This window comes from Fringilla coelebs, assembly GCF_963513975.1.
Source record: "Fringilla coelebs genome assembly, chromosome: 7".
Classification (NCBI taxonomy): domain Eukaryota; kingdom Metazoa; phylum Chordata; class Aves; order Passeriformes; family Fringillidae; genus Fringilla; species Fringilla coelebs.
The window spans coordinates 10,632,552-10,646,272 of NC_140035.1; the positions used below are offsets into that span (position 1 = coordinate 10,632,552).

Here is a 13,721-nt window from a genome sequence, read left to right on the forward strand (position 1 = left end):
GCCAAGGCTGTGGTGCAAGCCAGGGAAGTGCATGCTGTGCTCTGCCTCTGAAGAGTAGGAGAATACAGTTCCCTTTAAGACCTTTTCAGTGTGGGACTTGACTAATGAACTATCTATTAATAACAGAATATAACTGGAATCAGAGTGGATCTGTATTTCCTTTTTTCCAGAAATGGGGAGTGTAGTTAGTCATTCTTAATGCTGGTATTACACTCCCAATATAGAAATGTCATTTCTCAAATAAGGAAAAAAAAATCCTCCAACAAACTTGAGCTTGCTCAGGGATGTGATGTGAGCCACCACAATATATCAAACCCAGCTTGGGGTGGTGGAATGGTGGTGCTTGATGTTTAGCCAGTGAGCTACTTCCAGCTGCTTCCAGGACAAATGTCCTTGTTTGAAAAGCCAGTATCACAGCTGGGCTCAGCACAATTCCCAGCAGAAGGGTCTGGGCTCAGTGGGGATGGACAGATGCCCTTTTACTTACAAAAGCTGGCTTCTCATCAGGGCACACTTTAGTCCTGCTGGCAGCCTCCTTCCACTGCTGTGGTGGTTCCCCATCTCCTGGAGCTGCCCACACCAGGGAGGGAAGTTTGGCACATCCCCAAGCCTGTCCTCCTCCAGAAGCTTTGTTTCTTGTTGGGAATTGCTCTGTTGTGTTAACTCCTTGTTTTGATGATTTCCCCTTGTAGGCAACAATTGTACTTAAATGTGAGTGAATCAAATAATGCCAGTTTAGGTGAGCTATTTATCAAGGCTGATAGCTGTGGTTGTTCCTGCCTTGGACAGGAGGGTGTTTGAGAAGATTCCCATGGCCCTTCCCAGGGTGTTATGAAATACCTTCTGTAGCTGCTCAGATTTCAGGATGGCCATTAACCATCAGCCCTTCAAGCCATCATTAACCATGAGCCTTCGAGCCCAATACATCTGGTTACTCCTCTCCTTCACAGGACTATTCCATGATTTCAGCACTCCCAGCAATAATTAATGGATTTACAGCTGTTTCTGGCATTGCCAGTTAATGGAAGTGTAGCTTTTGCTGCCATTGGCAGTAATCACTTAAATTATTTTGTTAACTCAATTGAGTGAAATTAGGTAGGAAACCCCATGGAGCTTTCTGTGGGGAGGTATAGGGAGAATGAGGTTTTCTTCCCTTTTTTTCAGATATTAGGTGTTCCATCAGCAGAAGCTATTTAGCATTTTCTAACACAATTAGTGAAATAAAAGCATTTTATATCTCAAATATAATTTCATTCTTGTAATTCAAGCACTAAGCGAAATTACAGCACTTGGAAGTGTAATTTACATCACTTCACAATCAGAATGTCAGTAATAAAGTCAGTAATAAAGTGGAGAAGGTTAGCATGTTTTCCCAGAAATAGCTTTCTGTGCTGCTGTATTATCTCTCACTAAAAGGGATTTGTGTAGTGGCTCAGCCCCAGCTGCAGCTCAGCCCCACACAGCCACTCACTCACTGCCCTGTGCTGGGATGGGCAGAGAGCTGGAAGGGGAAAAGTGAGAAAAGCCATGGGGTGAGATAAAGTCAGTTGAAAGAGACAGAAAAGAAAGAAACTAATAATAGGAATAATAATAATTTAATTAGAATAGACAAAACAAGTGATGCACAATACAGTTGCTCACCACTTGCCAACCAATGCCCAGCCAGTTCCTGAGCAGCAGCTCCAGGCCACATTTCCCCCAGTTCCCATTCTGAGCATGATGCCATATGGTATGGAATATTCCTTTTGGCCAGGTGGGGTCAGCTGCCCTGGGTGTGCCCCCTCCCAGCATCCTGTGTCCCTCCAGCCTGCTCACTGGGGTTGTTGAGGAGCTGAAAAGTCCTTGATTGGTATAAACACTACTTAGCAACAACTAATACATCAGCATGTTATCAACAGCTTCTCATACTTAATCCAAAGCACAGCACTGCACCAGCTAGGAAGAAATTTAACTCCATTCCAGAGGGATCCAGGACAATTGGTTTTGTCCAAAGAGCTCCATGGATGGCTATTTATTGCCCCAATGTCTGGAAGGCCATTTGTGTGAAATGGGAGCTCAGCATGTAGCACAGAGTTCAGAGATGGACCTTATTGTCCAGCTGATACTAAAAAAGCAGAAAAGCCACCATGACCTCATACTACTTTAATTGGGTGCCCATTGTAGCTACATAATTAGTATCTGCTCTGCAGCCACTGTGGTACTCTGACTAATTAGAAGTGATGCAGATGTCACTTCACACTCCTGTGTACAAACCAACCCAGCATGCAGGCAGCTGAAAGGCTGATTACAGCACGTGGGGAATTGCCAGGCTTGGCTGCAGCCACACCAGTGTGTGACACATGGAGTGTGCTGCATGCACAGGGCCCTCGTGTTCCCTTTTTTCTCTGCACAAGATAAATCTAATGCATTGCTTTAAAGATGTGATGGGCCAATGGGATCTTCTAAACTCAGTGCCTGCACAGGGAAGCCCAAAGAGCTCTGCCCTGTGATTTGTTCATCAGAGCCATCATTTCTGTTCCAGCTGTCTGTCCTTGCAACTGTGGCTGGGAAAAGTGAGATGCTCTGGTCCTGTGGGAGCTGTCTCTAAAATGAACTGCCTTTCCTGCTAAAAATGTGCACTTCACTTGAGCAGGAGTGTAGTTAGCAAGCTTCTCTCTGTGTTCCCTTCCAGTAATTAAAGAACCATCTGCTACTGGAAATGTCTGTTCCATGGGGGAACAACCTACCCATGTAACAGCCCTACTGCTTGCACTGGGCATCTTCACTTATCCAGAGAGTTATTGTAAATACTGCTGCACTTCTGTACTGTGGGAGTCTCTGATGAAGGTTTTAGAGCAAGGGTGACACCCACAGTGAGCTGCAGCCTCAGTACTAAGGGCAGGTCTGCCATGCTCCCATCACAAGAGAGAGTGATAAGGGAGGGCAGTCAGTCATCCTTGGCCAGGTGGTTTAGGGAAGCAGGGGAATCATGCTCCTTGTGGGAAGTGTCTCCAGCTAGATCCAGCCTTTCATGGGGGAGTCCCCAGGCTTTCCAAACCGTGTCTGTGCCCAAGCACACGTGTTCAGTGCTGGAGCTGGCCAAGAGCCACACAAGAGATTGTGTGCAAGACAACAGTGGGTTGCAAAATCCATGTCAGAAGAAATTCCATGCTCAGAACTGCAGAAAATGTCTTGGAACAAACGAGGTTAGAGAGTCACTATGCTTTTATTTTTTGATGTTACACCCAGTTAGGTTCCCTTGCCTATATTGATTTTGATCATTTACATGTCTGATTGTGTAGCAAGGTTCCCTCCAACCCCATAAAACCGTGGCCTGAAGCTCTCTAGAGAGCTGTCACATTCTCAGGCTAATGTCACTTTGGTAGCCTGCAAAGTTCTAATTGCATCAATGACACCACAGTAATTTAAACACTGATCTCCTTCCTTCCATTTCAATAGTGTTTTAAAAGATGCTTGTGCATGGTTCTCAGCCACCTAATACTCCACCCACACTCGAGAACAAAGCCAGCAGCATTAAGCAATCAATCAATCAATCAATCAATCAGGAACACAGAGAGCTGCTACCTACCAGAAGGCTCTGTTCTGTGCTTTCAGTGTCAAAAAGCACACCTTGCATCTCCCCCAGCAGCTCCCATACACGAGGGTGCTTCCAGAGTTGTCCATAGTAACAGGGATGTGCTGAAGGGCTTTCTTCAGTGCCCTCCTGTGTGGTACCCAGAGATGGGCACAAGCTGGCAGTGAGGAATGTGCAGAAGAATGGTGCAGGATTAGAGTTAAAGGAATTAAACACATCTCCACACCACAATAAAAGGAGAAGAAAAGAGCTATTCCTCACAAGATAAAAAAGCCCAAAGCTTTCTTCCTTAGGCCAAATTTTGTAGTCTGACCTAATGAAGCAGTGATCGATGCACAGGCATTTGCCAAGCATCCCACACTGACATTAAAATCCCAAATTATTCTCTCACTCTTAATGCTTCTTTGATATTTTACCCACATTAACCATGCCACACTATCACTCTGGAGTTTTGAGTGAAGCTCAGAAGCCTCTTTTCTCCTCCCCCTCCCATCTTTTAGTAGTTTTCTGCTTCCAAAGAGCTGTAGCCCCACACAGTGTTAGAGGTGCCACACTGCAGAGGTGCTGTGCAATGATGTGCAGAAGGGCAAGAGCTGCAGGGAGCCAAACACTCCACTGACCTTGTGCTTGTGCTTTTTTTTTTCAGCGTGTCTGCAAATGATACATCCTCATGGTGAGTCACTTCTTTGGCATGAAATATTTGATAGGTCTTTGTTGGTAGGTATTTTCTGTTCACAAGGTGCAATAGCAGCACATTGACTCACCAGCAGTGCCTGGTGTTTGTGCATTGCTGTGAGCTGGTACAACACAGTGCAGATGCCCTGAGTGGACAGTGTTGCCCTTTTGTATGTATAGCTACTCTCAGAGCATCCTCTTTCCTGTGGGATTTATGTCAGCTCAGGGATTATTTGTAATACAATTTAAAGGTTTTATCAAAATATTTTCATACTGCGTAACTCAGTAATTCATATTTAACAGTTTTTATTTGCCTGCTTGTCAGAGGAGGTGTGAATGTGCCTTAGTGCTCTTTTCAGCTTACAGAGCACTTACACAATAAAGCCCATTAAGAAGTGACTAATTAGAGAAGCCATGAGTTAGAGCAGTTCCTTACTCAGGAGCCTGGGGAAGCTGGTGCAGAAGGCAGGATGAGCACAGTCTGAGGAGTGTCAGCATTTCATGTTGTCCCCCTTAGCATGTATGGCCACTCTCTGCAGAGTGCCCTTTGTAGCAATCACAGCCCTTCCTAAGAACCTGGATTGCTTTTCCAATTCCCAAGTCCTCCTTTAGAAACTGGCACCCGTGAGCCAGAGTCTCCAGCTTTTTGGAAAGGTTTGTCCCTTTACCAACACAGGCTTTGAGGGGAAAGGAAAGAAAAGCCTGAAGGCTGGTTAGCCTTGGTGTGGGGAGCATGGGGTGTGGCAAGGCCGTGCTCTCCCAGTGACAGGGAAGCTGTGCTCTGTCCTTGGCTGCAGCCCCCCGGTGACCACACGAGTCGCGCTGAAGATTGTGACCCCTGTCATCATCACTGTCTTCGTCCTGGCACTGTACTTGCATGCCCAGCAAGTGGAATCCACTGCAAGGCTTGATTTCCTCTGGAAACTTCAGGTTAGTGGGTGTTGGCTGTGGGAGGATCACATGTGGTCTTTGGCTTTAATATAAAATGAGTTCTTCACTGTTGAGTTGAGAAGTATGATAAAGCGCCTTTGAATTTAATCTGAATCTGGTTTATAACTGGGCATTTTAATAATGCTCTGCTCTTCGTTGGTACTTTGCATACTCTGTGCATCTCATCCCAGCTATTCAACCCCTTTTTTCCTTGTAAATGCACCTTGGATGGTCCCCGTGGTAGAGGGTTATGGATCTGAAGGTTGAGATTAATGAATTTGGGCAATTGAGCTGTTACTGCTGCAAGAACATGTAATGTAACACAATTTATAAATATAAGAAGCTCATGTTCACTGCTGAATTGTTTCCCAGATTTCAGTGAGCTTTGGTTTGCTGTGCTCAAGGGTGTGAAAGATTCACATTTGCATTTTCATTCAGTTTCCTGTTAAGCAGTGGGAACTGGCTCAATGTCCAGCCTTCATTAGCCCCCAGGCAGCAGTACTGGCTAACCAACACGCTGTGGATAATGCCACACTGTGCTCTTGTCCCTGGGTTCACTGTTAATGTTTTCACTACTCGTGCCCATGAGTGATGTTGGGGCCCTGTATGTGATTCCCAAGCAAGCAGGACAGGCCTGGGCTCTGGCCAGCACTCATGGCTGAGGGGCCACAGGACTGCAGGTTTTATTTAGATTTTCTACCTTCTGGGTGGCAGGACATCATTCTAATTATAGGTCTTTGTGGTTTGAGTACAAGGCACTAAGGAAGCAACAATTAATTAAAGCTCCTTGGGAAGCAGATAAACATTGTAATCCTCATTTATAAATGGTGTAACAATGGAAGGAGTGAGCTGAGTAGTTAACCAGTTCAGGGCTCAGAAATACAATGCTGGATTCTGGCATTATTCTCTGCCTGCTTTTCCATACATGTGTGCACGAAGAGATGGAACATTTTCCACAGCACAAGTTTCTGCATCTCTCTGGCTCTGCTCCGCCTTGCAGTTTCCCCCGTTCTATTTCTGCCCTCACTGCGAGTTAATTTGCAGCTTTTTTCCCCTCCCCAGAGCAGCTCCCAAAAGATTAAGTGCATCCCTGTGTCTCCCCCCTCCCCTAGGCCACCGAGGAGAAGGAGGAGATGGAGGAGCTGCAGGCCTACAACAGACGCCTCCTGCACAACATCCTGCCCAAGGACGTGGCCGCGCATTTCCTGGCGCAGGAGCGGCGCAACGACGAGCTCTACTACCAGTCCTGCGAGTGCGTGGCCGTCATGTTCGCCTCCATCAGCAACTTCTCCGAGTTCTACGTGGAGCTGGAAGCCAACAACGAAGGGGTGGAGTGTCTGAGGCTGCTCAATGAGATCATTGCTGATTTTGACGAAGTAAGTCACAGAAAATCTGGGTGAGCAAAGTGAGTTGAATCCATGTGTTTAGTTGGGCTTTGCTGCGCTCCTGAAGGACAGTGGTTTACTGAATCCATGTTTCATTTCTCCTTACTCTAGGAGTCTTCAATTTTATCTTTTTTCCACACAAAATCCCTTCTATTCCCTTTGAATATCTAATCCCCTTTTTTCCTCTGTCTTCCTGGCCCTGTCCACTATTTTGTAATGCTCGCAGCAAGGTGGGATGCGTGGCAGGTACATTACCAGCATCTGTGTGTTTGTCAAGGTTTATTTGCTTCTTTTGCTCTTGTGACACAGATAATAAGTGAAGACCAGTTCAGGCAGCTGGAGAAGATCAAGACCATTGGCAGCACCTACATGGCTGCCTCAGGCCTCAACGACTCCACTTATGACAAGGAAGGGAAGACACACATCAAAGCTCTGGCAGATTTTGCCATGAGGTTAATGGACCAAATGAAATACATTAATGAGCATTCATTCAACAACTTCCAAATGAAGATAGGTAATGTCCTTATGCTCACAGGATTCCTTGTAGGTAGTGGTCATTCTGAGGTGAGGGTTTTATGGACAGTAAAAACCACAGATGTTACATTAGCTGTACAGTGATGTTGATTGTCTGGTGGCTGGAGACCACTTTGGCCTCTGTGAAACATCACAGTAGTTTTTTAGGTTATAGCAGCATCCCTGAAGCTCCCTAGGGAATTAGAAGCAGTGTAGCTCCTGCCACAGCATGGTCTTACATGGTGGTTGCCCTTGGGCTCATTTTGCCCCTGTGCTTCCAGCTCTGGCAGACTTGGACATTAAATTGTCTTTCAAGTCAAGAAATAAAAAGTGACAGAAAAGGAAGAAGAAATTTGAGGATGTCAAGTGTGGTCTTTGTTCTGGAAGGCTCTGGGCTGCTGCCTTGCAGGCCCTCAGCATTCCAGCAGGTATGTGCTGACTTCAAGTGAGCAGTTTGCTTGTTAGCCAGGTGGCAAAAAAACTTTATGCCATTATCTGGCACTGGAAAGTAGCTCTGAATTGAGCAGATCCAGCCCGAGCTGCCAGTCAGTTGGGCATGACTGATGGATCATGGATCAAAGCCAAATTCTGTTTTAACATGTCTCTCCCCACAGTTTGGCCATAGATTTACATATCAGGGTAAAGAACAGCTAGAACCAGAGAGCCTCAGGATGGGTTTTTACTGTCTGAAAAATAACCTGCCTCAGGCAAATGGATCTGAGCATATCTCTCCACTCCTTCCAGGCCTCAATATTGGTCCTGTTGTAGCTGGGGTGATAGGAGCCCGCAAACCCCAGTATGACATCTGGGGCAACACAGTGAATGTAGCCAGCAGAATGGACAGCACAGGAGTGCCTGACAGGATTCAGGTAAGGCAGCCCCTGGAAAACTTACCCTGCCAGCCCTGTGTCACTTACACATTTTGAAACTTAATTAGAACTGAAATTTTGGTTTAATTTCATTCTTTTATTCCATGCATTTACCTACACAGAACTGAAAGAAAAGCCACTTAGGGAATGCTGGTGGTTAGCAGCAAGTTTTGTCCTTTAATCGTGACCAACATTGCAACCTTTGTTTAAAAGCTTGCACTTTAGTTCTGGGTGGAAGTGCTGAGCTGAGCCTCCTTCCCCGTGTGCCTCACTGGCACTGAGCACAGTCCTGCCTGATCCCTGCTCACATGTGCTGCTCTCAGCTGTGTGAGGTGTTTGTTTCATTTTCCAAGGGCCTGATTCAGCCCTGTATTTCTGTAATTCACTTTGCTGCTCGTTGTGCCATGTGTGGCGTGAGGCCAGCAAGGGTCCAGGCATCAGCAGGATGGGGATACACAACAGAGAGAGGATTGTTTAAGGGGTTAATGGGACCTGTCTGATAATCACACATCTCCTCAGCCTTCAGATGTGACCTTTCCAGTGAGTGATTCAATTCCAGTGTCCACAGTAACAGATTATCATTCCTTGGGAAAACACTGAAGGGTTATAAAAATAGAGCAGCTGATGTGAAGCCCAAGAGGGGCAACCATGCTGTTTCCTTGCCTGTCAGTTAACTGGATCGATATTTATGCATCCCTCTTGAGATGGTCTGTAAAGCCACCTGAAAAAGGGTGGGAAATTATATTGTAATAAATAAATACCTCAGGAAATCTGGTCTTTAAACTTCAGTTGTTCTGCAGCACAAGTGATTATTTTTGACTGATATCTGCAGAGACAATTTGGATTCTGGCTAGAGTATTCAATTCGATCACTTCTCTCCCATTGCCCACTACCTTCTCCTTCATAAAAACAACCCCTGAATCCTAAGCTGTATATCCACTGTGTAACTTCTAGGTAATTTTTGAGGCTATTTTAGTAAGTTTGACCTCTTTTCCTACTGCCACTCCAGTGATACAATGAATGCATCTGAGCAGACTGAACTGACTGGTGTTTCTTAAAAAATGTGACTAATTTGTTACGCTTTATCCAGCGACCTGCTTGAAAAATGCAGTTTCTCCAGTTGTGAACTGTGTGTGACATCTGTACTTTCTCAGGTTCTAGTAGTGGCTGTGTTTGTTCAGCAACTTGTGCCAACCTTTCAGTTAGTGATTGACATGCAAACATTGATTGACTTAGAAACAAAACCGTTGATCCTACTTTATTTGTCCATGGATTACTCCAAAAGCAGACGGAAAGACTGTGTGGAAGGCAAGCACCTGTTCACTCTTGTTTCTCCTGCAGGTAACCACGGACATGTACCAGGTTTTAGCAGCCAACAACTACCAGCTGGAATATCGAGGGGTCATAAAGGTCAAAGGCAAAGGAGAAATGACCACCTACTTTCTAAATGAAGGGCCTCCAATTAGTTAGCACCGACTGCAGCGCCACCCAAAGATGGATTTTGCATTACCCAGGATTGTGAATAGGAGAAGAATCATTTTTTGGTAGTGAAGCTGAACATTCGGTGCAGTTGAAATTTCACCCCATGACTCTAGAGCTGGTATCAGCAAATTCTTTGGCCACCCATCAAGAAAAGCAAGAGAAAGAAACCACCTTGGAGTTGTTCCTGGCTGAGTGCTAAGTTGACCAAAGATGTGCACTACAGAGTTCACAGACAAGACATGAATTCGGCATTTTTAAAAAGGCTGCTACCACAGGATGGCATAAGAAGCTATTTAAGTATTTATTGACGCAACACAACATTTACTTGGTTGAAGGAATGTATGATTCACTACAAAGCATTATTTTGGAATGGATTTGCACTCCCATAATGTTTCCATCCCATACTGCCAGCTATTTGAAGTGTACCACTGTGCTTTTATTAGCTGTTTTGAATGGGCTTTCAAAACTGACACCCACTGTTGCAGCACACAAAAAGGCCTTTTAGAAGGGCATTGGTAATGTTTTAGTGTGAAAAGACATTATAGCCTTGCCCCCTCTTTTTCCTTCTTCTCCATGGCTAAATGACTGCTCTTGAGTGGGGCTGGCACACCTGATGAAGGGGAAGATCAGGATAAAGGAAGATGGCTCTACAACCATATTTATTAAAAAGTCGTCTGTGCTCTTCTTTGGTATCTATCAGTTTACATGGGAAAGACTAGATGTAAACAAGAGACACTTTGTGGGGGGAACTCCCCTGAAAATTTGTTGTGGGTTTTTTTGTATTTTTTATTTTGTAATATTGAAAACATGGAGATCTAACAGATATACCAAATTCTATATTTTGTAAATTATATATAAATTAGAAGGCAGGCTGTCCACACCAAGGTGTGGGGGGAGGTGTATATAACCTGTAGACTTTTGTGTAATTTTTTTTCTGTGTAATACTCTGAACACAGACTTGGCAGTTTTCAGATTATCACTATACAATCAACCAACAACAAACAGGTGAGTTTCCAGGCTGAATCAGATGCATTTTAAAATGAAAATCCAGAAAAATCTACAACCCCAAAGAAGAGGAAAAACCCGCGGTAGTCACAGAATCGTTCCGTGCAGCATTCCAGCGGAGGGTGGCGGCTTCCCACTGGAACGGGACCTTTGAGTTATAGCTCCTGAGACGGTATCAAACGTGTCAAAAGGAGCTCGACCCAAATCTTCTAACTCTTAACAGGAGCTCTTATGAGAAAAGGCAAAAAAGCTCATTTGAACTTTTCTTTTTAAAAAAATAATTTTTCATAGATGGTCTTAGTAGAATCCTGCTGATCTGAGAGTTGTCTGACATTGTAACTGCCATGTGACATTACAAGGAACTATGTGCTGCAGCATTGAGTTTACTTTCCTGTAGTAAGCACTTATTTCAACTGATTCACAGATTTTCAAGGAATTAGGTGATCTTAAAAAAGATTATGATGACAAGTAGGTTTATGAGGTGGTCAACCTTAAAATAGTGCCATTGATACTGTGTGGGCATCTTTATCACTAGTGGGGGGGTTTCTGAATAGTTCACTGTTATCATTTATGTACCTTTTCTAACTATGAAAGAAAAATCCCTTGATATTTTATTAAAAAAAGAAAATTATTTTAAAAAGCTATATTTTTTATATTCTATGAGGGGAAGGTTTTGATATTGAATTTGGCTAGCACTAAAAATTACTCCAATCTTTTGACATTTAATAAACTTCTTTTCCACTCTTCTCAGGGCAGAATTATTGTAGTATTCACAGCATAATGATTGCACTATGGTGGTGGCGATTTCTTTTTCCTACTCGACAATGAGAATAAGTGAAAATCCATGGACCTGTCTTAATTTGCTCTATTGCTAAGCATGACCCGAGCATTAAGCCATTTAAACATGAGCTTAAATGGCATCTCCCCTTTCCTTCTCCCTTCCACTAGGAAACATCTCTGAAAAGTATAGTATATTGACTTCTGTAAAACTGCCAAGTCTGCCCTTGTACTATACTTTTGCTCCTTTACATCTTTCCTGGTTTGCAAAATAAACTTAAGTTGCATCATGGTGTTATGCCTTTCTCCCCTCCTCCACCTCCCATCCCCTCTGTCCCTCACTGAGTTTCATTTCCTTCATGCCATACACTTGATTTTAGGTTTGCTTTCTGCTTTCCAAAAGTCTGCAGTCTTCTTAACTTTTGATTCACCTTATGAAGTTGTGTTGTCAATGAAATTTCAAGTCCCCAGTATCTCTAGCTGTGATTGTTGACAGTGTGTCATGATCATTTCAAGGGGTATTCACACACTCTTTACTCTGGATCTTGCAAAAATGGATACAGTTATGATTTCCCATGGAAATTGAAATCTATTTAAGTAATTTAACTATATTAAACACTGTTTCACTGGTAATGTGTCTGTTTTATTTTAGCTGCAGCTGGCTGGTGGGATGACACTTAAGTTGTGTAGGAGATGCTGGATCTGCAAATAAAAACATCCAGGACTTGTCTGGCACTGATGGATGCCCTGGTCCTTTGCACTGCCCCATTTTGGAGCCACAAGGGCTTGGCTACCCAGCAAACATCCCCTGGGTCCTTCTTGTTCTCCCAGCTGCCCCTGGAAACAGTCTCAGGGCAGCCGACAAAATACACCAGCATAACTGAACAGCTTAAATTTGTGTGTGTGTCCTACTAAAAAAAAAAGTTTGTATTTTCAAAAGCACATAACCTTTGCCAAAGAATTTCCCAGGTATGGTACTTGTCCTCTCAAGGACACTGGAAGGAGGCAGCGCTGCTGCCAATGCAACATTTTCAATCTTTACACGTAAAAGTAAACACTACACATGACTGTACCAATTAACAGGAGCCTCAGGTAGAGCTGAGAAACAAAACCCTGCAGCTTCCAGCTGACTTCTTTTAGTTGAGAAGACATTACACAGGCAGCTGAAAATCAAATGCCCTACAATCTGTTATAGGTTAGGGGGGATTTTATGAGTGTACTGAGAACACAGCTGCAGGAACAAAAAGCCATGAAGTATTTAAGGTACCAGTCTTTATGAAACTTGGCAGAGAACTATTTAATACTTTCTGTGCTCTCCTAAATAATCATACCAACAGCAGTCTAGGACATTGCCTGATGTAAGCAACTTTTTTTTAACTATCAGGAGAAGGGTATTCCCCTGGGCAGGGAAGGCAGGAGTCTCCAATGCTGTGCCCTCTCATTTCAATTACTGTACACAGACCGGCTGTATAGTTTGCCCCAAATGCATCTTTTTTCCCACCCAGAAAGCATTTTGATGAGTTTTAAGGTGTTTTGCCACTTCTCCCCAACACAGATACAGCCACATCAAGTATCTGCCTGCACTTAATAAAATGATACATTTGGGACACACTGAATTTCTTAGATGTGTGTCCTGCACTGCAAATATCTCCAGCCTGGCTGTTTATGTGTTACACAACATCCACAGACACCAACACCTGGCCAAAAAGTATACCCAGAGGCAAGTATGTTCATTCTGTTAAGTTTCCCAACTGCTCCTCAGGGCACCATCACTTCCAGACTGAAATTTAGGAGTTGTCAGAGAGAGCAAGCTTGGGATGCTGCTGGGAAAAGGGCAGCTCAGCTGTTTTAAAGCTGAGAAAACTCAAGCTTCCTTGCTCTTGACGCACTTCATCCTTGCAACTGAAGGAGCAAGTAGGCTCTGGGGAGGTGGGGGAGGACTGAGAAAATTGAATTTCAATCTGGATGGGGGACAGGAGCAGCAACATTTTCCTGCCATTTGGGAGCCAGATAGATTCTTTCTTGTGAAAAGCAGTTATATATTTTCTGTCCCTGAGCACCTCTCAGTCCCTGCCTTGGCACTTGCCTGCAGAGCAGGTGAGGTGCTGTACTGCTGGGGCCAGCCCTGTCCCGTGGATCCCCTGGGAAAGGGCCGGGGGTGCCAGCAGGGAGTTACCGCAGCAGGAGAGCCCAGCACTGACACACCCAGAGGGGCAGCACGGCACAGGCATCCCAATAAACAGCTCCAAGGGACAGCAGTTACAATCAGCTTCCCTGTAAGCAGCTGACCCTGAGATCTTTTAACAGAGAATTTCAGATGCAAATAACTATTGCCATCTACTGGAAATGGCCTCATACACCTACCTTTTTAAGTCAGGCAAGCCTTTGGTCATTCCTTCCTGAAAGCAAATACAGCGACACCTTGTTGAAAGATAAACATTCCATTGTGGGTGTTGGATGAACCCATTTCAACCCTCAGGAAGTCTTCCTTTTTAAATACAGCATGAAATG

General features: G+C 44.3%; 1 protein-coding gene across 2 annotated transcripts in view; it reads left to right on the plus strand.

The window, feature by feature from the left end:
* The window catches only part of ADCY5 (adenylate cyclase 5), a 200,310-nt gene extending 188,477 nt beyond the window's left edge, over positions 1–11,833 (plus strand). For both annotated transcript variants that reach the window (XM_084209186.1, XM_084209187.1), the window contains exons 16-21: positions 4,221–4,247; positions 5,047–5,179; positions 6,292–6,555; positions 6,874–7,078; positions 7,822–7,946; positions 9,288–11,833. In XM_084209186.1, coding sequence (XP_084065312.1) covers positions 4,221–4,247; positions 5,047–5,179; positions 6,292–6,555; positions 6,874–7,078; positions 7,822–7,946; positions 9,288–9,416 — 883 coding nt within the window. In that variant the 3' untranslated portion in view covers positions 9,417–11,833. The remainder of the gene's footprint in view (positions 1–4,220; positions 4,248–5,046; positions 5,180–6,291; positions 6,556–6,873; positions 7,079–7,821; positions 7,947–9,287) is intronic.
* Positions 11,834–13,721: the final 1,888 nt, after the last annotated feature.